This window comes from Astatotilapia calliptera, chromosome 3 (genome assembly GCF_964374335.1).
Source record: "Astatotilapia calliptera chromosome 3, fAstCal68.1, whole genome shotgun sequence".
In the NCBI taxonomy this organism is placed as follows: domain Eukaryota; kingdom Metazoa; phylum Chordata; class Actinopteri; order Cichliformes; family Cichlidae; genus Astatotilapia; species Astatotilapia calliptera.
The window spans coordinates 77,386,326-77,410,519 of NC_137424.1; the positions used below are offsets into that span (position 1 = coordinate 77,386,326).

General features: G+C 42.4%; 1 protein-coding gene and 1 long non-coding RNA gene across 2 annotated transcripts; both read right to left on the bottom strand.

The window, feature by feature from the left end:
* Nucleotides 1–3,379: 3,379 nt before the first annotated feature.
* On the bottom strand, nucleotides 3,380–5,731 carry LOC145425872 (uncharacterized). Its single transcript, XR_013906647.1, has 2 exons — nucleotides 4,256–5,731; nucleotides 3,380–3,866 (listed from the first exon to the last, which is right to left on the bottom strand). It is a non-coding gene; the product is annotated as an uncharacterized LOC145425872 (long non-coding RNA).
* Nucleotides 5,732–17,694: 11,963 nt separating this feature from the next.
* Nucleotides 17,695–24,036, bottom strand: slc25a11 (solute carrier family 25 member 11). The gene is made up of 9 exons (XM_026160876.2): nucleotides 23,574–24,036; nucleotides 21,348–21,500; nucleotides 21,139–21,256; nucleotides 20,918–21,006; nucleotides 20,738–20,828; nucleotides 19,126–19,216; nucleotides 18,942–19,041; nucleotides 18,813–18,864; nucleotides 17,695–18,077 (listed from the first exon to the last, which is right to left on the bottom strand). The coding sequence occupies exons 1-9, from the start codon at nucleotides 23,636–23,638 to the stop codon at nucleotides 17,922–17,924; spliced, it is 915 nt and encodes a 304-aa protein (XP_026016661.1). The 5' UTR covers nucleotides 23,639–24,036; the 3' UTR covers nucleotides 17,695–17,921.
* Nucleotides 24,037–24,194: the final 158 nt, after the last annotated feature.

The following is a 24,194-nucleotide window of genomic DNA, read 5'->3' on the forward strand; positions in this document are numbered from 1 at the left end:
ATAAATGGCTGCTTAAATACTTGAAAAAGGTGTCGTTGTTGGGGTTTGTGCGTGGGTGGGAAGTGAGTGGGGCAAACTATTTGTTACGTATTTACTTGCCGGGACCAGAACGTAACATATTGTGTATTTGCTGGTAACAAAAAGCATTTTGTTACCAGCAAATAAAGTTTTTTCTCCAACCGAATGCATTAATTATTTTAAATGCTATATTTAACATAGTTTATAAATAAGTTATAGCAGTTTGATTACTAGGTTTAGAATCAGAATCAGAATCAGAATACTTTATTGATCCCTGGGGGAAATTATTTTTTGTTACAGTGCTCCATTTTAAACCAACATTAAGACAAGACAGACAATACACTAACTAAGAATAGTACAATATATACATATATATACATACATACATACATACATACATAAGTCACTTATAAATAAATATTTGGAAAAGAAACATGTGTAGTTGTAGCAGCAAACAGTGTGTTAAGTGGATGCGTTGTACAGGGAGATGGCCACAGGCAGGAATGATTTCCTGTGTCGTTCAGTGGTGCTTTTCGGTAATCTCAGTCTCTCACTGAACGAGCTCCTGTGACTGACCAACATGTCATGGAGTGGGTGGGAGGTGTTATCCAACATTGTCTTTATCTTGGACAGCATCCGCCTCTCCAACACCACCTTGAGGGAGTCCAGCTCCATCCCCACAACATTGCTGGCCTTACGGATCAGTTTATTAAGTCTGTTGGCATCTGCGACCCTCAGCCTGCTCCCCCAGCATGCAACAGCATAGAGGATCGCACTGGCCACCACAGACTCATAGACTCACTCACTTAAGAGTGTGATCATAAGAAAAAAATATCCAATGCTGGTTAATATCTCTCAATTTCTTTACAGTAAAGAAAGTGGCTGGTTCAGCTTTAGAAACTTTTGGTAATATCTTTAAAATGAAAGCGGCATAAACGACAATTTCAAACCAGCACAAACGTAGCACAAACGTTTGACACCAGTTTTGTTTGATTCCATTAATGTAGGGGGGCTGGTTGACCTCTGATGACCTCTAGAAATTTTCTTGAATATCTTTAAAATGATAGCAGTACAAACGAAAGTTTTTGCAGCACAAACCAGCACAAACGTAGCACAAACGTTTGACATCAATTTTGTTTGATTTGGGTAATGTGGGGGGGCTGGTTGACCTCTGATGACCTATGGAAATTTTTATTAATATCTTTAAAATGATAGCAGCACAAACGAAATTTTTTGCAGCACAAACGTTTGATACCACTTTTGTTGGATTTGAAGAAGGTGGGGGGGCCAACTTCACTCACATGATAGAAACTACAGACAAAGACAAAGTACTGAGCACAGAGGACAAAGACATAAAGGAACAGGGACCACAGATGGAGACCATGGTTAAAGAAAAAAAATGATTTGAGAGAAGAAGGAACAACTGAAAACAAAGACACAGTTAGAGTAAAAGAAGATGGCCCTGGGACTAGCTATGAGTCTCCAGTGGCACACCCAAAAAAGAGGAAAAGGTCTCTAATGACGAAAAGCTCTTTGGCGAAGTGTGATGAAAGCAAAGAAACAAGGCAAAAGGGCAACAAGCAAGAAAGAAAAAGACCAAAGAGCCTGACTGCAAGACAGCTGTTAAGTCCAAAGATGCTCAGAAGTCACAAGACTAAAGAGGCACCTAAAGATACCAGCAAAAGACAAAAAGCCATACAAAGAGTCAGAGGAAAAGATAAGAAAAACATTTTTGTTTGTTGTTGATTTTACTCTGATCTTCTGACAGTTTGTCTTACTACATTTTGAAAACTTTGTTATCATGTGAGGTTTTGGTTACTTATTTTACACAGTTGCTCTGACGGTTTTTTTTTTTTCTAGATTTTACTCACTTTTGCATATGAGAGTCTTCTTTTTTGTTAAGGTAAGTTATTGTTTTTATTTCTTACTTTTAAAATAAAACTTGTTAAAAACGGACAAATGCTGATATATATAAGTTGTTGAAAACAAATGCCAAATGCAATAATAAAAATCTTTCAGATATTAAAAAAAAAAAAAAAAAAAAAAAAAAAAAGCATTTACATTTGTAGGAGGGGCTCCCCCTCTAGAAATGACTCGTGTGAGAAGGCTGTGAAGACGGTTCAAGAAGGCAGATGGGTTTTCTCCGCTGTTTTGATTCGAGCCAAGAAAGGCAGTGTAAAGCTCTTCACCGTCCTCAACAACTCCAAAGGCTGAATCAAGCTGAGTGACATAAGTGCTTGGTGTCGCAGTGACCCCCAGAGGCTTTACAATTTCAGATGCAGGGCTAAGTAAGCTCTCAAGTATCTTCCTCACTTTGAGGGCATCAGTCAGAAAAGGGTCACCGAGTAGAAGATCGACTTGGGTACGCCATATCTCATAGTCGACTTCACTGTTGGGCCATGGGAGTCGGCCTGAGAAGGTACGTATCTTAGCATGAGCAAGGGGTGCGTGACTTGGCTCATTACGAATAACATGTTCAACCACTACTTTCTGAATATGCGAAGGGTTGTAGATGCTCTCGTCCACATGTACTGGACCAGCAAAAGTGTCAGTATGTGGGCTGAAAGCACTTGTGGGTTCTACGGGTTCACTTGAATCAGTATTGGGAATGATGTCAGCTGTCGTATTAACGTTATGGTCAACGGGTGACTGTGTCTCAGTCTGGGGGGTAGAGCTGGCCTGCAACTCGCCTTGGAAAATACTGAGGAAGCCTGCCCTCCCACTGCCCCCCATAAACTCAAGTTCCTTCAGGTATCTATGGGCCACTTCTTTGCCCATTTCTTCTTGGGTGGTATCTCTGACGGTTTTGGAAACCCATTTCACTGTAGGGTCTACAGGGCTGACAACTTCCCCTAAGGTGGAAGGGTCTATCTTTAAGATAGACTGTTCAGACTCATACACTATAAGTGTTCTGCCTTCGGGCTGATGTGGCTCATCGGGGACCCTGACAATGTTAGAGATCTTACCATTGACTTCAAAAACATTAGTTATATCATGTTCACTACGATGTCTTTCAATACCTGTAATAAGCAGGGTTTTCTGTCTATCAACTCTAAAGCATTCACAAAGGTCAGGTGCCAATTTTCGAAAATAAACGTATCACTCAGTGTGTCATATGAGTTGGAGGTAAAACCACTATGCCAATCTCCTGGCTGGCTCGCCACTAGTTGTCACCCTTTTTAACTGAGTAGTCCAAAATCAGTCAAATCCACAGTAATCTGTCATACAAAGTCAAGGAAAAAAAACAATATTTGAGGATCTACTCTTGTTGGGTTCAGTTAGGATCGTAAGGAGACTGGCAGTGGTAACTCAACTTAAAGAAGGAATATCCCTCCACTCAGAATGAGACACTGACAACAACTTAAAGGGAGAAAAGTGATTTGAGTGTATTCAACATTTAAATGGTCCAAATCATAGACATGAACAAAACATTTAAATCATTTCAAACATGTAAATCTCAACAATGTACAACATATCATTTAAAGTGTAAATAAATGTATCAGGTAGGCTGTCCATTTTAGTTCAGTGCACTTAGTATTCAGTGTTCTTAGTAAGTGTTAATTGTCTTTAGTCACTGGTTTGCTTTTTTGTGCATCAGTTTTTTGTGTTAAGTGGAATCAGATCTGACCCAAAAAAAGAAAAAAGTAACAACATAAAGTGTCCTGAGATCTCAGAAAAAAACGTTAATCCAAAAAAATTGCAAATCGTTATATCCTACTACCCTCAAAGGAAACAGGTGGCCTTCAGATTGAGAACGTCCTTTCTAGGGACCTCCAGTGGCATCCAGTCCTTAGATGGTACCGCTCGGTCCTTGCAGCAGATTTCTACCACATAAAAAAAAAACCAGCCTGCACACAACGTGCAGTGCAATCACTCACTTGTAAAATAAAACATGTGTTTCTCTAGTGTTATCCCTTTTTGTTCCTCACACATCACACATCTATACAGTTCTTATTGGCCAATAACAATTTATCAACAACAAAATACATTTCACTGCAAATCATGAAGCATGAAAAATGTCTCCGTGGTGCGTTAGCTAAAACTTCACATGTAAGCGCATTAGCCCAGGGAGCACATGTGGGTACGCTAGCATACTTTCCACGGCTAACACAGCTAAGCAATCGTTAGCAAGTTCTAAGACAAACATCACATTTCCGACAAGCACAGTATCCTGACTGGTTTTATGCTCAGAAACTGGACTATGAATCACAACTGAAACTGCAACTGTGAGACTCACCAGGATATTCTTCATAGAAAACATTAATTCCGTAGCGCAACACGTTACAGGACTGAATATCCACACAGCTTTGCGCATCTAGCTCCGTGCAGGCGGATGCAGTGAAAGAAAGTCACCACGCACGCGCTATGGTGCATTCATGGTACATGGGAAAACTCAGCATTTAACAAAACAGTAACACTTCAATTTAGAATAAAAACAGAATACAATTGAATACAATAAAATAACCATGGGTTACAGATACATATAGTCATCTTTTCTCTTTTACCATGTCTCTCTAATATTTGTATCTGTACCATGCTGCTGAGTGACTGCTGCTCGTCAAACACATTTCATTGCAATGTTGACCCTGTGCTAACTTGCATATGACAAATAAAACTGAAAACTGTGTGCTGAACTGCAGCATTCAATATTTAATATTTACTGTTATTTACACTTAACTAGATTAATGCGATGGTGTTGTGTTTATTATGTTGCTCTCTTTTTTTTGCTTGTTTTCTTTGTTTTTTTTTCTTTTTTTCTCTCAACAGGCGATCCGGGAGATTTTTTCTTTTTAAGTGTCCTTTCTTACTGCCCCTCTTCCCCTCTGTTTTTCTTTTCTTTCATCTTTCTCTCTCCCTTTTCTTATCCTCCAGCCATGTCTTTCCCATCTGTAACAACTGAAAATAAAATAAAATGCTGGAAAGGATACTCCATCTGTTAGTCGAACCTCGGATACAGGAGGAACAATGCAGTTTGGCATGGAGGAGATTGGGTCTTTGCAGTTGCATCACTTGGACACTGGAATAACTTACCAATTGATAGGAGGTAAACGGATTCCGCACAAAGACGTAAACACAAAGCGCGATTTGACGCATCAAAATCGGAGATATCGGCATTCTGTAAACTTTCAGCCCCGACAGCGTGTCTGTGTACATGCTGTCGGGGCTGAAAGTTGACAGCTCACAGATCCTGAGCTGCAGGTTTTTTCACTCTAACCAAAATTTAGAAGATCAAAGCTACGCTTCACATTTGATAAACATCGTCATTAATTCCTTCTTGCCTTTGCTGTCCAGAAGGGGAGAGGCGAGTAAGGATTACTGGGTATAAAAGTTTTATGTAGAAGAAATCAGCTGTTATTCTATTTGTCTTCTGAGAGTTGAACAGTTCAGAAGATTGGCTTAAAGAAGTTCACAGTTGGGAATTCCAGCAGAGATGGGATCAACACAGAGAGTGATAAACTGCTGCCTAAACCGTGGACTTTGTGGACTGTGGACAAATTGATTACTTATTTTTTTGCTTTTTCCTCTGCTCCATTTTTGTCTTATTTTATTATAAAGTTAAAGAGCATTTGGATCACTATTGTTGTCCTGCTCGAGTATAACTCTCAGGAATTTTCAATGTTTTGTGGGTTATAACTTTGAGAAGATTTCCACTGTAATCCACTGGGGACTTAATTTCCAAGGGATGCTGCTTTTCTATTGGATCTTTTTTTATTATACGAAACAACCTGGATGTGCTCCTTCTCTTCTCCAGTCTCTCTCCTCTCAAGGATCATAAAAAAATTAGTTAGATTAAATTAGTATAAATTAGTTTAGAGTAGTTTAATTAGATAGCGTAATAAAAGAAAAAACTAGATGAACTACTATTTCATAACCATTTTATTAGCCCACGTTATTAGTTAATAAACTACAATGACTCATCCAGCCTGAAAAGGTTTATTTTATTTTGTTTTCCTCTAACACATGAGCAAATTTTACAGCAAGTGCAGCAGTAAATGTACTGATGGTACATTTACTGCACTTGCACACCTAGGAATTCCCATTCACTACAAAATGCGGTAAAGTCACTTTTTTTTCTTGTTTTAATTTTTTAACCTTTGTACATGTTCATGAAATGATGATAATCTACAGATAAGTGTGTAAAGCTTAGTCATTTGAGCTCACTGATTCAAAAATGTTTATCCTAGAGTCCTACTGTCAAATCATCAAGTGTATGAAGGCTTTCTTAAACATCATCAACCTTTTATGGAGACTTTTTGTACATCATTTATGCTGTTTTTGTTCACCGTGTTCTGATCTTAAACCGGTTTATCCAGCGGATAAAAATAGTGTCATGTTCTGGGTGAGTCACAGTAATTTTCCACAGTCCCTGTTCTTGTCATCTAGGCAGAGACTTCATCACTCCTAAGACTAATGAAGCCGGATGTATTTAAGACCAGCCTTCGCCAGAATGTCTGCTAACCTCAATTGACTCTGTCTAAGACTTCATAGTTCATGTTCAGTCATCCTAGGCTCATTCTTAGCTTTTGCACCTGTAAATATTACTATCACAACATGACTGTAAATAACACTCTTGTTCACTTCATTCTTAGCAGAGACATGAAAATTAAAAGAAAGCTGTTTTCTTGTTACACAATGGGTTTATTAAATAATTGTTATACCTGAATATGATTACATTTTTCTTTCACATTACCTGATTCTTTACTTCCACACTGGAATGATCATTTTTATTGGAATTAAATAAAGTAAATGAAACAGACAAAAGAACAGAATTCAAAGATCAGAAACATTTCATATATGGAGTTAAACATGAATCATTGTTTCAACAACATATTTATTGTTGTCATAAACAGACAAGAAGACAACAACAAACTGCTCCTCCCATTCAACACATGTCAGTCCATATCCCAGCAAACTAAATCATCTCCATTTACACATCAAATAGAAACATGAATCACTTGTAATGATTAGAAACTTGATAGAATTTCAAATCTAGTTTGGGGAGTCATTCAGTGAGAAACAGTGAAATGATTTTCCATGTGAAAAGGTGGACAGCAGAAACAGAAAGAAAGAGTGAAACTAAAAGAGAAACAAAGAGCTTTGGAACAACGAGGCAGCAGGAGGACAGCTGCAGTTTAACAGCTTCAACTCACTGACAGGAAACAACATTAGAAACATCATCATCCTCAACTCATCTGCTGCACTGACACTGACACCTTCACTTTACCATCAGTGCCAATGATTGGAAACATCCTGTGAGTGAAAGTGTGTGTGAAGGTGTGTATGTGTGTGTTAGTATCAGGATCAGAGAACGACAGCTTTCCTCTGTTCCAGTCCAGATTCACTCTGATCCTCTGGAGTTTCTTCTCTACTGAGAGAACAGTTGATGGAGCTGATGGCGAGTGTGCTGAGTATTTATCTTGATAGAACAATATTCCCCACAATCCAGACAGTATGTTTCCCTTTCTCTCCATAGACTCTGCAAATACACCCAGTACCCACCGTGTACTGTCTCCAACCTCGACATCCCAGCTGTGAGTCCCTGAGTTAAAGCCCTCAGAGCCCAGGACAGAGCAGGAATAATCAAATCTCTCTGGATTATCAGGAAGCTGCTGCCTCTCTCCTCCTCGTCTCACACTGGTCAGATCTTCAGACAGGATGAGTTCTGGATGAGCAGTGTTTGGGTCCAGGATGAGAGGAGTGTAGGAGACCATGTCCTTCATCTTGTTCCAGATGTTGAAGGTCAGGTTGCCCAGGTGTTTGGCCTGGTCTATCAGAGCTCCTGAGGGCAGCTGTGGATCATCCAGCAGGGGGCAGCGCTGGACTCTTTCCACTGCAGCCTTGTAGTTGTGCAGGAATGAGACGTCTTCAGCTCTCAGCTCCTCCTCTGTGGCTCTGACTGTGTCTGAAAGAGCTGCTATCTCTCTGCTCAGAGCCTCCATCTTCTCCTTCATCATCCCACTCTTCTGCTCCTTTTCCTCCCTCAGTGCAGCCAGCCTGGCCTCCTCTTCCTCTGCTAGAAACTGGTGAAGCTTCTTAAACTGCTCCTTAATCTGCCTCTCTGTGTGTCGGGCCTGGACCTTAATGTGTTCTGCTGTTTGACCAAACTTCACTTGAACTTCTTCACAAACCTTTAACTTCTTCTTTAAGGGCTCCAAATTTTCCTGAATTATCTTCTTCTGTTGTCGTGCAACATCATCAATGAGTCTAAAACTGTGCGTGGCGTGTCTTTCTGAGGTACAGCAGACGACACACACTGGCTGCTGATGGTCCAGACAGTAGAGTCTGAGTATCTCCTGGGGGTGCTGACAGCAGAGATCCTCCTCTGATCTGGAAGCCATTGAGTCTGTGCATGAAGCTGAAAACAGCAGACAGGAAGTACAGTCAGTCCTGGCTCCCCTCCCTCCTCTACTACCTTCACTGAAACTTCCTTTGAGTCGTGTTTTTGCTCAAACTCACATTCAGTGTGTGGAGCGTCAGCAGCTTGAAGCAGCAGTGTTGGAGTTTTCCACTTTCTTTCTCCTGTGGCTGGATTTACTCAGAGGAAACTGCAAGTTTGGACTGAACTCAGTCTGATAGCCTGTGCGTCTCTCTTAGATGAGGAAGAACAACAGCCTGTTTCCTGGTTTGCTGCATTTGATAACCATGAGGGGAGGAGAAAAATGTTGCTTCACCTGTAACTCAGGTGTGTTTCATTCCAGAGTTAAACTGTATCCTGTCACAAGCTAACAAGCTACAAAATAGATTTTGCTCCATTTTAGCTGCACAGGTTACAGAATGAAACCTTTTCTGAAGCTGAGAAAATACAATGTTACTCAGTTGTGCAGCTGTTTAGCAGCTTTTATTTTAGACTTTCACTAGCTGGGCCCATATCCTTATTTTAGGTTGGCAGCATGTTTTAGTAGACAAAGGTGAGTGGCTTAAACAAGAACTGAGCTACGGTTTGGGGAAGGCCTCGAAGGGAACTGGCGGCAGCTCCCTTGATTAGCCAGATCCCCATGAATGCATCCCCTACAAGCTGTAAGAACTGTGCGTTACGATGGTCAAAGACCTCTGCAGTAATGTAAGTGGTAGGCAGGCTGGTGAAGATAAGTAGCCCCTTGCCTCAATAAGATGGTCTAGGATTGTGGATGACTACACAAAATTAGGCAGAATTGGCAGGAGAAGAGATCAAAGGCAATTCTGGACAATTAAAGACTTAGATAAATTAAAGACTATAGATAAATGAAGGGAACCCTCAATTAGGTAGCAACATGGCTTAACTCTGAATTGAAACAGTGACGTATGCTGGAAATTTGAGACTTGTGGTAATGGCTTCATTGTTCATAAACATTTACGTGAGCTTGTCTTAGAGTAGAAGACAGAGAGGGGGTACCTGGCTCTTTAATTTACTTTTGGTAAGGTAGCGATAACTACTGTGCCGATTTCTGAAACAAACAAAGGTAATGGTGAGCAGTTTTGGAAGGGTTGGCTGACTTGAAAGAATGATTAGAGGAGAACTGCCTTCTATAATGATAACCCCCAAAACCGGCAGAGAGCCGAGTACAGTAACACCAATCCGAACAACTGAACCTCATTTAAAATGATAATGCATTTGGGATATTGTCAGAACCAAATGCAACAGAAGGCAAAGTTCAGATGTATTAAAAGGAGTCTTAGAGGACAGAACCTGGCCCTGGAGGGTGGTAGGACGATAACCGGCAACCCAGTGCCGATAAATTGTTGTTGTTTTTTTGGGGGGGGTTTTCGGCAAATGATAGATTTCAGAAGCTGCCAGTCCAGTGCCGGAAAAGTGAGTTGTTGTGTTATGTGAAGGAAGGTTAGGGAAGAGAGAACCTGTGTGCTCTCTGCTCCGATTCCACTTCATTTTCTTTTTCCATTTTTTCCGGTGCTTCTTGCTAGCCGGTAACATACATACTCTGCAGCAACACAGTGCCATCTAGTGGCTGATACAAACATAGGTCAACAAGTTACATCTCCCTTCTTTAAAAAGAAAAAAAGAACAAAACAACAAAGCAACTCAGGCTTGTAAAATTTGTCAGGCAATTGAAATTACGGGAATAAACATCCTGAGCAACATCCATTAATATCATAGCATTCGGCTCAATACTGGCTACATCATTAACATAATAAATAGATGCATTTAGTGACATCATTGGAACAACAAACCTGTGAACAGCCTTTTTTTTTTTTTTCGCCTGCAGCCTTTACAATATTACAGGTCCAAGACCTGTCTTGGTTTAGTAACGCGCCCATATCGAGTTGTGTATCCGGGTGTTGTCTTTATCAGGGGATCCACAGGCGGGGGCTGAGAAACCACAGCGCTGTCATTGCTGTTGACTGTCGGTTGAATGAACTCCTCACCTCCTACGCTGTTTCTGCCTTCGCCGAGGTGTCGGCGGTTACGGCGATAAACTTGTCCTGTATCTGTGGTTATGTTGTAGCTTCTGGACGCGTCTGCACAACTCGTGACCACAGCTGGTTTCCAGGAACCATCTTGTTGACGGAACTGGACCGGTGTGCCAGGATATAGTCGAGGCAGATTTCGGGCTGCTCTGTTGAAATAAGTCTGCTGGCGCTGCTGGCAGACTTCTCTCCTCACACGCACTGTTTGCTGGCAAACTACTTGTGGTTCCAGCTGTTTTGGTGTGGCAGGGAGGATGGAGCGGAGTCTCCGGCTCATGAGTAGTTATGCAGGCGACTTTAAGTTGTCCACGGGGGTGTTCCGGTATTCTAATAGGCTCAAGTAGGGATCCTTATGTTCAGCTTTGGCCTTGTCCAGTAGTTTTTTTGCTGTCTGGAAGTCTTTTTGGCTAGGCCGTTGCTCTGTGGGTAATGGGGGCTAGTAGTGTTGTGGGTGAAACTCCATGACTTTGAGAACTGTTGGAAATTACTTGAAGCATAGCACGGGCCGTTATCACTAATCACTGACTCTGGAATATCATGCCTGGCCATGGCTGACTTTAGTTTGCGGATCACTGCTTCTGCAGTGCAGCTGTACAGTCTTTCCAACTCGAAGAACCTACTATAGTAATCTACGATGATGATGTAGTCTTCCAAGTAAACAGATTAGTTGCTATAACCTGCCACAGTCTTTCTGGTATTGCATTTGACAGCAGGGGTTCCTTGGGGTTAGCAGTTTGTCTTTCCTGGCATGTGCTGCAGGCTCCAACTGCTTCCTCAATCTGCTTTCCCATGCTTGGCCAAAACAGAAGGTCTCTGGCTCTGTTTTTACTCTTTTGTATGCCCATATGGCTGGAGTGAATCCGATCTATCATGTCCTTTCTGAACCTTTTTGGGATCATTTTCTCTCCTTTAAACATGATCCCATATATCAGTGAGATCTCATCCCTGTGGTTCCAAAACTCCTGGATGTCAGGCGGACATTGAGACCTTTTATCCGGCCATCCACCCAATGTGGTCCTTCTCAGAGTGTTAAGCTGAGGGTCCTGGCCTGTTTTGTTTCTTATCTGATCAGTGACAGGCATGTTGCTGCGGATCCGCAGATTTGGTGCTACAAACTCTAACCTACGCCCACTCACCCGCATATCAACCCCGATGACAGCTACTGATCTCACCTTATCTATGGCTTTGATCAACACTCGATCCCTCTCCAATAAGAAGTTTCTGCTCAAGGATTTTTTCTCTTCTTACGACCTGGATTTTATGTTCCTGACGGAGACCTGGTTACGCGCTGGTGAGACTGTGGCTTTCTCTGAGCTTCTTCCTCCAGGCTGTTGTTTTTTAAACACTCCCAGGTCCTCTGGCAAAGGCGGAGGCCTCGCCTGTGTTTTTAAATCTGTTTATGACTGCCATCAGATTTCTTTTTCCTCTTTTTCCAGCTTTGAACTACAGCTTTTTAAACTAAACTCATCCACTCCGTTACTGATTGCAGTGGTATATCATCCTCCCAAATTTAACAAGGACTTTATCAGTGAGTTTGGGGAATTTCTTTCAGGGCTTTCAGTAGATTTTGATCATTTTCTTATTGTTGGTGACCTGAATATTCATGTGTGCTGTCCATCTAAACCCCTGGTTAGAGACTTTGTTTCACTGTTGGATTCCTTCAACCTTACTCAGTGTGTGTCTGGCTCCACACATGAGAAGGGTCACACTTTGGACCTTGTCATGTCTCACGGCTTGGGTATCCACATCTCTGAAATTTGTGAGAGTGCGTGCATCTCCGATCATTTTCCTGTTCTATTTTCTGCCACTGCACATTGTTCTGATGCTGCAGTTAAACCTCCCTCACGCCGTCACCGGATCATCAATACCCATGTACCATCTCAGTTTTCTGCTGCTTTTAGCAACTCTGAGCTCTCCACGGTGGACTGGATTGATTCCTTGTGTGCAGAAGATTTAACTGCTCTTTTTAACTCAACATGTACTTCTATTTTGGACCTCATCGCTCCCTTAAAAACACTCCGTCCCAAAGCTCACGCTGAACCCTGGATTACAGACTCTGTTCGTGCTCTCAGGCGCACCTGTAGGTGTGCTGAGAGAAAATGGAAAAAGGACAAGCTGCACATTTCTTTTAATATCCTCAGAGACTCTCTTTTAACCTATCAGAAAGCCGTAAAAGAGGCCAAGTCCTCCTACATATCAAACCTGGTTAGCAGTAGTGTCCATAAACCTCAGACTCTGTTTCGTGCTTTAAATTCCATTGTTAATCCTTGCATATCCACCAGCCTCACACCTTCTGCCACCCTCTGTAATGACTTTCTAAAGTTCTTTGTAAACAAGATTTCCTCCCTGCAGTCTGTCATTCCATCTCCACCTTCCAATCCCTGTGTTTTTTCTTTGTGCCATTCTGCCTTTAATCAGTTCGAACCAATCTCTCTCTCTCAGCTGCATGAAATAGTCTGCAAGGTTAAGACTACCAACTGTTCCACCGATGCTATCCCCTCTCGGCTTCTGAAGCAGGTTCTGGACTCAGTCGGACCTTTCCTTCTGGTCCTGATCAATGCCTGCCTCAGTTCTGGTTGCTTTCCAACACCCTTCAAGCACGCTGTTGTTCAACCTCTCCTTAAAAAGCCTAATCTAGATCCATCCCTACTCTCTAACTATAGGCCCATTTCCAACCTCCCTTTTCTGTCCAAAGTACTGGAACGAGCCGCCCTCACGCAGCTCCAGCTATTTCTTGACAACAACAATCTCTATGAGAAGTTCCAGTCTGGTTTTAGAGCTCGGCATAGCACAGAAACCGCCCTACTGAGAGTTTTTAATGATTTGCTTTTAACTGTTGACTCTGGTTGTGCTGCTGTCTTAGTAACCTTGGACCTGACAGCAGCCTTCGACACTGTAGATCACAACATACTGCTAGCCCGCCTTCAACATTGTGTCGGTTTAAAGGGCACTGACTTAAAGTTTTTCCAGTCCTATTTGAATAATAGGAGTTTTTCTGTTCACCTTGGTGAACTGTCATCTCCCAGAGCTCCTTTAACCTGTGGCGTACCTCAGGGGTCCATACTAGGCCCCCTGTTGTTTATTCTGTACTTGCTCCCTCTGGGCGATGTGCTCCGTAAACATAATGTGTCCTTCCACATCTTTGCCGATGATATTCAGATCTACCTCCCTCTGAGGTTGAACTGCAATGTTTCTTTGCAGCCGCTACTCTCCTGCTTGTCTGACATTAAGACTTGGATGACTCTTAACTTCTTACACCTTAATGAAAGCAAAACTGAAGTCATTGTGTTTGGGCTTCCTAAAGATCCCAACTTCTCTCTTGACTTTTTGGGACCCCTAACCTCCGATTGCACTTCTTCCATTAAGAGTCTTGGAGTTATTTTTGACAATGCTTTTAAACTTGATAAACAAATCAGCTCTGTAGTTAAGGGATCTTTTTATCATTTACGGATTTTAGCCAAAGTCAAGTCTTACCTTTGCAGGAACGATCTAGAAAGAGCGGTCCATGCTTTTATTACTTCACGGCTGGACTACTGTAATTCCCTCTATGCTGGCCTAGATCGTTCCTGTCTACATCGCCTTCAACTGGTGCAGAACGCTGCCGCTCGCCTGTTGACCGGTTCAAAAAAAAAAAGAGACCACATCACTCCGGTTCTCTGCTCTCTCCACTGGCTCCCAGTTGCTTTTAGGATTGATTTTAAAATCTTACTGCTGGCTTTTAAGGTTTTAAATGGCACTGCACCTTCTTACCTGTCAGAACTCCTTAGTACTTATCGCCCCAGGAGATCTTTGAGGTCAGCCGATCTGATGCTTTTAGATGTTCCCAGGTATAAATTAAAGACAAAGGGAGAGAGGGCGTTTGCTGTGGCTGCACCCAGACTGTGGAACAGTTTACCTCCTCACGTCAGATTCTCCAAAAGCCTAGAAACTTTTAAAACTGCTCTTAAAACTCACCTCTTTTCATTGGCTTTTAGAAAGGTTTAATTTATTTGTTTATTTATTTTTTATTTGATCAGCGAGGTGTTTTACGAAATTGTGTTCTATTGTATTTTTATCTGTATTTACTGTACAGCACTTTGGTCAGCCTTGGTTGTTTTTAAATGTGCTCTATAAATAAACTTGACTTGACTTGACTGACTGAGTGGATCTGCGCATCCATCCCGTCACATAGTGATTTATCGTAGAACTCTATGGATTTCCGGGAGAGCGAGTCGGCTACCGGGATGTCTTTCCCTGGCTTGTGGATGATGCTGATGTTATACTTTTGCAGCTGTAGTATCATCCTCTGTAGCCGTGGTGGTGCTGATACTAGTGGCTTTTTGAGTACTCTAGTGGCTTTTGGTCCGATTCAGTGGTCACATGTTGACCGTACATTTACTCGTGGAACCGCTTGCAGCCAAAGAGAACAGCATACAGTTCCTTTTCTATTTGGGCATAGTTCTGCTCAGTGCTGTTAAGTGACTTGGATGTGTAGGCGACTGGCTTGCCGTCCTGCAGCATCACAGCATCGAGGCCACTTTTGGGTGCATTGACCTGGAGTCGTAGCGCGTTCTTGGGGTTGAAGAAGGAGAGAACTGAGCCTGGTTCTCTAGTGATCAGCTCCTTCATTTGTTGAAAGGATCTGTCATGGTTCTTGTCCCATACAAACTCACTGTCCTGGTTTAACAGCTGGCGGAGCGGCACGTTTATCTCTGACAGGTGTGGGGCAAATCTTGCTAAATAATTAACCATCCCCAGCACTGTTTCCAGTTCTCCCCTGTTCTGCGGGGGCGCCATGTCTTGGACTGCTTTTACTTTTTGTGGCTCTGGTTTTAGTCCTTCGTGTGACAATGTGTGACCGAAGTAACTCTTTGACGCAGATGGTGCACTTGTCAGGGTTCACTTTTACACTTCTCTCCCTGCTGCATGGTCCTCATGTTGTCATCATGCTCCTGTTTGGCTCCTCCGAAGACCAACACGTCGTCCACAATGGCTGCCACGCCCCTCAGGCCTTTGTAGGGCTCATCCACGCGTCACTGGAACTCTTCCTGGGCTGAGAGTATCCCGAATGGCAGCCTGGTGAAGCGGTACCTGCCAAACACAGTATTAAATGTGGTTAACAGAGATGGTTCGTGGCTTAGTTTAATGGCCCAGTAGCCTGATCTGGCATCCAAAACACTAAAATACTTGGCCCCAGGAAGTTTTATGGTGACATCCTCCAAGGTGGGTAGAGGGTAATGGGGTCTTTGTATGGCCTTGTTGAGGGGTCTGGGGTCCAGCCACTAGATGGCAACACCATCTAGTGGCTGATGCAAACATAGATCAACATGTTATATTTCCTGGTTTGTTGTATTTGAGTGAAGATGGCCATGTTTCTGGAAGGCATGGATAGCCTGGAAGCCTAGGTGCAGCTGTCCTTGAAACTCCATCTTGGCAAAGTCTGTCATCAAGAACTCGGGCTCGGCCATCGATGAGGAGAGAGATTTAAAACTGATCTTCTTGGGCATTTTAACCTGGGAAACTATTCCTCTTCTTATGTAATGTGTGGCGATCTCTGACCATTTCATCTGTATTTGGGTACCCACAGTCTTTAGCAAGCAGTTTCAGTTCTGTAATAAACTGTTCAAATGCCTCATTTTCACCCTGCATCTTTTCATGGAACCTATATCTGGCGTAGATTGGGTTAGCTTTCAGTGTGATGTAATCGTAGTACATTTGAAGCTTTCGGGAGTCGTCTGCGGTGAGCATCCACGTGTTATAGACATCCCGTCCCTTCTCACTGACCCATAGAAGAAGGTAGCTGCATTTGTCTGCCTCCTCCTTCCCCCGAAGAGGACCAGCGAACATCAGCTCGGCGAGCTGCTTGAAGCGCCGCCATGCCTCGGGCAGGTTGCTAGAGTCCCAATCCATGCGCGGTGTGGGAACGCCGTAAGCCTCAATGTCTGCACTGTCCAACGGCGAGGGATTGCGTAGAAAACCGCTACTCTGACACTACTCTGCAGCAACACAGTGCCATCTAGTGGCTGATGCAAAACATAGATCAACATGTTATATTTCCTGGTTTGTTGCATTTGAGTGACATAAAGGCCAGAAATTCATTCAACTTCCTCTTATAAATTTGCAAGCTGTACAGCTATGGAAGCCCGTTTTCACCACACACAAAAAAGTATCCATATCTTGAAATTTCGAGATATTTTTCTCAAAATTTTGAATAGTAACTCGAAATTTTGAGAAAATAACTCGACAGTTCGAGTTATGGATACTTTTTTTTGTGTGGCGGAAACGGGCTTCCATAGCCAGCACAGTGCATATGTTTGTTGCAGGTCAGAAATGAAACCTTTTCTGATGCTGAGAAAATAAAGCGTGACTCAGTGGTGCAGATATTTGGCAGTTTTTATTTTAGACTTTGTTCTGGTTATTGTTCAGTTTCCCCTGCAGTGTAAGTGTAATTCAGGCAGACAAACACAGGTGGATTCACTTGTACAAAAGACAAACTGAAATGGATTGTAACCAGAGCATTCTGACCAGTCTACCTGGTGATAGGTTTACCGCAACTGATGACTTGTTCAATTAAGGTAAATACAACCACGTCACTTATGAAGACACACAGCTTATCATGTTATAGTTTTAAAACATCTAAAATCACTCTTGTTAATTCATTTGCTAGATTAGCTGCTAGCATACCCACTTTGAGGCTTTTTGCTATCTAGTTAGCAACACTACACACCTGTTACTCTAATAGTCTGTATTTTTTAATGACTCAGCACTCCTTAGCTTTTGTTATCCATATTTAGAAAGAGATGGCATTAGCTGTACACTCCAGAGGCCCAGAGTTACTGTTAATATCAGAAATGTAATGCTGTCCTTTATGATTTTAAGTTTAGGCTGAGGATGATCTAAAACTGAAGATTTAAACACTTTTAGATCCATTACAGTTATAGAGCACTTTGCAGCCTGCTAACATGGAAACTACATAAAAATAGCAGGTGGTTTCATAAAAGTGTAATTTATTCTTTTCATTTAATTTAATAATAGAGTCTACATTATTAACAGCTAAACTCACCTTGGCAGAAAAATGGTGAGGAAAACCATCAGGACCAAGCTGGGTTTCCTGGGGCCAGAGATTTGGACAAACTTTCTCCCTTACTTTCATAACAGCTGTCCTGTGCCAGATGTTATATTGAGCCATTGAGAGGCATCAACATCAGTATCGACTACAATAAAGTTTAGCCAACATATTGATGTAATTAATAACAGGAGTCCAAGTAGGAAGTGATGGAAATGACAACAAAGCAAGGTCAAAAAGTCTTTATTCAACCACGAGTCTCTGCTCAGCCATGGTTGTTACCATGGTTACCCATCAATCCCATCATCATGCTGCGTGTTGTCAGGGAGACAGTGGGGTAGGGTTTCTACAAATAAGACTTAATTACTCAAAACATCTGTGAATGATGTCTGAACTACATTTAATTTACATTTTTCTCTTTACAGAAAGAATTCAAACACTGTGTGTGCGTGGGCTAAACGTCGAGGACGTAGGTCTTGTAGAGGCGGTTCATCTGCTCCAGGAAGATGAAGGTGAGGACGGTGTGCGGGCCGAGGCGGGCATAGTACGGGGTGAAACCTTTCCACAGAGAGAAGAAGCCCTCCTTCCCCACCACTCGAACCAGCACCTCCTGATCATGACACAGATAATTCAGTCGGTGCCCAGAATATAAACACTTATTACCGGAACAAGTCTATTAATACAGTATTAATATAACTTAATATAACTTGTATATCAGTCCTCTCACTGGCCACTTCATTAGGAACACCTGTTAAACTTCTTTGACTTGTGTTTTATCAGCCAATCACATGGCAGTGACTCAGTGCATTTAGACATGATGCCCGTGCCCATCCTGTCATGACCACATTTCCTGATATCTGCAGGATAACACATGTCAAAAAGCTCCATTCATCTCTAACATAAGAAAATAAGTTCGCTGTACTCAAATGGCCCGACTCCAATGGAGCATCTTCCTCATCAAGGAGCAACTGACAAACCTGCAGCAGCTGTGTGATGATATGATGTTAATATGAAGCAAAATCCTTGTTAAATTTATTAAGATTTAAAGAGTTCTGAAGATAAAACTTGTTACTAGCGATGTGTACCTAATAAAGAGGCCTGTCAATGTGTATTGGAGATTGTCAGAAAATTGTCTAAATCTAAATGTTACACAAAGAACATCAAAGATACAGAAGTAACCTGTACAAATACTTCAAAATCACAGTATTACCAGGAACAATATTGCATTTATTCATCAGCTCATCTGCTTTCAGAGCATTATTTAACTTTCATGCTAAAAAAAGATTTTAATGACCAAAATGTAATAACAAAAACAAGTAAAAACCAAATAAAATTGGCGACTCACCAAACCATTTTTATACTCTGGCTTCCCGTCGATCATCTTCATGTTCTGGATCCTGCCAACAAAAAGGAGAAGGTGGTCAGACTCGGCTCGACCACAGAAGAAGAGTTCATCAAACGCCTTCAGTCTCACCTGGTCTTTACGATGTCGACGGGCATCGAGGCTGCCGTGGTAACCAGACCACTGATCATACTGGCACAGAAGTGACACAGAATATCGTCTCTAAAGTAACCTGAGAACACACAAACATATTGATGAAGAGTGTGCGTCACTGAAAGACTGTGTGCGTGCGTGAGTGCGTGCGTGTGTTGGGCACCTGAATCGAGCAGCGCCTGTTTGGACTGAGAGTACGAGGCCAGCTGAGCAGCGTTCACGACCACCGCTCGAGCCATGGTGGGAATGCAACCCTGCAACAACAGAGTCGTCATCAGCTCAGTTATTAAAAACACCCAAAGAGACTCGATAAAGCTGCTGAACCAACAAACAGACGTGAACGCTCCACAGACGACGTCTGGAGTCTTTTCTGCAGGAAATGAACCAGCGAGGGTAGAGGTGGAGGGATGTCAGCGACCCTCAGAGCATGCTGTAGCTCCGATTTACAGTTCAGCGTTTTATCGTCTTTGATTCAGCAGAATAGCTGAGATCAGTCCCAGTTTAGGTTTCAGCACTTAAATCCTCATTTTATTACTAACACTCATCAGGAAATTTGATTTAAAAATCATCTAACTTGTGTTATTGATATTACAGCAGTCACACACAAATTACTCCAGAGAATGAAAGGACAAGTGTCAAATTTTGTTAATCATGTAGTGAGAATTTCATGGATGAAGCTTTTAGATTCCTGCAAGCAGAATCTTTTTTTTTTTTTTAAGTGAAAAGTTTAAGATGTTACTACCAAGTGTTTATAACTGAACAAAAACTGAGGCACTGTAATGACTCAGTTTATCTGACCTATGTTTGCACCATCTTTGGTGGGAAAACTGTTGCAAAATCAGAAAAAAAGATGCAGAGATCAGAAAAGAAGAAGCTCCCTGTCCTTCCCGTCTTGGAGCAACTGTGACCACGTAATGTCGTCTGGGAATAATAAAGTGTTCTGATACATTGAAAAAGACTGCGACACTGCCCTCTGCTGCCCCATGGAAGTACTGCAGATGGTCAGTAAAATCCTTTGCAAATTAAAAAAATTCAATTAATATTTTTAATAAAAATAAAAAGATCATTTAAATGTTTTAATTCAGTTTAAAATTATTTAAAATATTGTAGACACATTTTTAACAAGGGCTGTAAAAACTAACAAAACAAAGCCACTAAATCCATGAGCGTTTATTCAATCGTCACCTGAGGAGCTAAAATTATTCTAAAAAGCAGCGAATACTGCACCGCAGTCTCGCGCAACGATTAGATTAGACATTTGTGTTTGATAAAGAGAGACCCAGATTTAGAACATGTGACATTCTTCAGTTTGGAAATTCTTTAGAAGAAAAACTGAGAATTTTGGGAATATAAACGTTTTGGAAACATGAGGATAAGCAGAGAAAAAGCCAAATTCAAAAATATCAGAATCAAAGCTGAGGTCATTTTTCTTGTTTTTGCTCAGGATTCGCACCAGTGAACTGCAAGAGTTTTTTTCCCCTTCAATAAAAGCTGCAGCAGTAGCTCACAGTTCCCATTAACTACTTTCACACATATTAATAACAGTACAACGGCTTGAAAAACGAAATAGTTAAACAAATAAGAAAAATTAAAAAAGGACTAATGTAATGTTTGTGTGATGTTAAATCGGGCAGCATCTACTCTGGGTGAAGGACCACTTCAGGACACAAACCGTTTTATCAATTAAAATTTCCACATTAAATTACTGCATCTGGACTAATGGCTACTCATTCAGGCCCAAGTGAAGAAAATGATGATGATGGTGGTAGCCTCACCCTCCACAGCGTAGTGACGCCTTCCTCTTTGGTTATTCGAACGAGGGCATTAAAAACATTCTTGTATCCTCTCCGCTGGTCTGCAGGTAACCTGGAGACAAACGGTGAGGAAAACGCCTGCGAGTCATTTTGTGTCCATGCCGAGCAGAGAAAGCTGCTCGAAGGTAAACAGAGTCTCACCGTCCATCGGCCGTCATCCTGATCAGCGCCACCTCTGCTGGCGTCCCCACAAATGCTCCAATGGCTCCAGCTGTCATACCAATCAGAGCCTGTAGGGGGAGCACACTGTTACTCAGCAGCATGGAGGGTGCTGTGGCATCTACACCTTTACCACTGCTTAAAAGCTTTCTACAGGCTTAGATGATTTCAGAGCTCATAAGCCTTTCACTCTTTCAGCTCACCTTGAGGAAGAAGTTCGGCGGCCGGCCGTCACTGCTGGTCATTTTCTCGAACAGGATGGTGTAGATTCCCAGACGGGTCGTCGTGTAGGTCGCCTGACGCAAAAGACCTGCTGACAGACTGACAAACACACAAAGAAACCCACAATGAAGCAGGGAGATGAAACGTGAGTTAAAATGATAAAAATCAGGATGGGGCGAAGCGCTGGTACCCGGTGTAGATGCCTCCCACGCCCTCGTTTCTCAGGATGGAGAACAAGGCGTGGAAGCTGGTTTTATACTCTCGAGCCTTCGTCCCCTGACCGCTCAGCTGCATCCTGTTCTTCACCAGGTCCAACGGCTGCACGAAGACTGTCGCGCCCATCCTGCAGAGAGGGAACAGCACAGGTACGTTTATTAAAGCTGAAGCATTACTGAGAAAACATGAAACCAAAAACTTTTTGGCACAGTCAAAGACACAACAAAACCTGGGAGCGCAGACTTGTTATCATATATCTGACATTTCAGATGTTTGAACAGATTTAAATCGTAACTTATAAAATGAGACCTTTGGACTGACTGTTCCAACGACTTCCACTGAAATCCAAACAATGTGATCAAAATAAATCAAAGTTCACTTGAAAAGTTCTTTTTATTTAAAAAGAACATCAGGGAGGAGTTTTACAGTTAAGGGAGACAGTAAAAACTAAAACATGGCAGGTTGTTTAAGCGCAGTTGGAGAACAGAGGTGTTTGCTCTAATGAATTTACACTTCTGTTAGCAGTGAAGCTGCAGCGATGTGGTAACTCTGCAGTGATAAGTTATCAGGGACTGGAAGAGCTGGTACTGTGAGTTTCAGGAGGTGAGAGTTTAGCCTCCCTTAGAAAACACCGACGGCAGCAGGTGAGAGCACAGATTAACTCACGATGATGAAAACCTGCCTGGGGCAGCGATTCTTGTCTTTTAAATCAGAACACGTCCATTTATTTATCTCAAATGAAGCTTCACAGAAGAGCGTGCTGGGATCCTGACGAATGACAAATTACAAACTGTAAAATTAGAGATGGTGCAGAGATACCTCTAAATTATCTCTGATTCACACCAAATATGGATTAAAATATAAATGAAGGCCTAATCTGCAAACCTACAGCTCTAACATTTAGTCATGTCATTATTTTTAACTTTTATAGTTTCTGAGAGATATATCGATAGATAGATATCCATCTATGAAAAAAGGTGTGCAGGTTTGAAATAAAGTCAACTGTTGACACCGCCTCACGGAGTTTGTAAGAAGCAGCCATACTGTCAACATTTGGTGACCTTCAACTGTTTATTATGAGGCTGTATAACCTGCTACGCCTGCTAAGGTAACCTCACACACACACACACACACACACACACACACACACACACACACACACACACACACACACACACACACACACACACACACACACACACACACACACACACACACACACACACACACACACACACACACACGTCTTAAAGTGTGTGTGTGAGTAATGTTCTCCATGTTTCCTCTCATACACTCATGTTAACCTTCATGTCAGCATACGTTCACTAATCCCTGTGAGCCAAAAGGTCAGATTGTTCAGTTTATCATTTTTTTCTATTTTTGGATCAGTATGATGTCAGAGACAGTCACGCACCCTGTTGAGTGAGGGGCATCCAATCACTGAGGCGCAGTGTGAGATAATTATTGAGATAATAATTTTAATTCATTCATCAAATTATTAATTGGCTTAATGAACTTTTATGATACATGATTACATTTGTAAATGTTTTGTGATAAACATGGATCAGAGTTTAACTGAACCTGATTTCAGAGTTTAGAGGCTAAACCAGGTTACATCATCATCATCATCATGGTCATAAAGCTGTCATCCATCCCGGCTAACAGTTAGCATGCTAACGGCAGACCGGGGAGCCGACGTCAGGTCCCCCTGACTGGTGCCACCTCCCCTTATCTGCTGTCAGAGTTTACTTTAGGGAAGCTTCGCTGCCAATCCAGCGTTAGCGTTAGCTCCTCGTTGTAAAGCCCAGGCGGGAGGTTTTAACAAATAATTTCCCGGGGATACAAGCGGAACATTTGCAGGACTTCTACGAGTTTGCATGTTTAAATGTGTTCTGGTGAGAAAAAAAAGGGGCAGGAAGCTCTACTCGAACATGGCTAACTAACACATGCAGAGAGGTGCCCAGATTTCGTCATGACACCGGTGTGCTGATGAAAAACGTCCCCTCGGAGTTCTCGGGGTGCAGCCCGTCCTGTGACAGCCAGCATCAGCTGCTAACAGCTAACCATCAGCGTGTCGCTCCGCCGCAGTAACGGCCTCCGTGCTGTCCTTTAAACCACACAGAGCGGGTTAAACTGACCAGAGCTCTCCTCTGACCCCTGACATTAGCGCGATAGCATGGCAGCTAGCCGCATCACTTACCCAGCCAGCCCCCCGAACAGGAACTTGATGGCCTTCGGGGAGGTCTTGGGCTTCGCATCCGCCATGTTTCCCCCGATCGGTCAGTGGCCGCAGAGTCTACGTTCAGATTTCTGCCGCCCGCCTGCCTGTGTGCCTTTGAGCCGAGCTTTCCGCCTGCTTTCTCCCCGTCGCAGCGGCGGCAGCAAGAGCAGCAAGGTGACTCTATAAAGCGGACGCGTCCCGAGACACGAAGAGCAACGGACCAATCAGGAGGCGAGGAACGATCAACGTGCTCCGTTCATGGTCTCCTTTTAAACTCCTCCATCCGAACTCTACTAATCAACTAATACAGCGAAGTTAATGACGTACAGCGTATATCAGATATTTAGAAGGCTGTAGTCTTTGACTTACTGATGTTATATTAAAAAGAAAAATGTTATTTTAAACATTTTGGCATTTGGCATGCAATAAATTACACACGTGAAGTTGATTATGAATTCCTCATCATTTGACCAAAAACATCTTTATACAGACTGATACTTGAAACGATGACGAGCCTTTTGATAAAGAGGCCCTACTCAACTAAAAATTCGTGCATGGCATTTTTATGTCTTTCATTTCCGAGAGAACTTGAATGCCGCA

Bases quoted from the DNA above. Each gene is read 5' to 3' on its own strand.
- slc25a11 (XM_026160876.2), bottom strand. From the start codon at position 23,638: ATGGCGGATGCGAAGCCCAAGACCTCCCCGAAGGCCATCAAGTTCCTG. The intron at 20,829-20,917 runs GTGAGACTCTGT...GTTTGTCTCCAG, and splicing joins AGGATGACGGCCGATGGACG to GTTACCTGCAGACCAGCGGA. The intron at 18,078-18,812 runs GTGAGTCGCCAA...TGTCATGATCAG, and splicing joins CAGAGTATAAAAATGGTTTG to GAGGTGCTGGTTCGAGTGGT.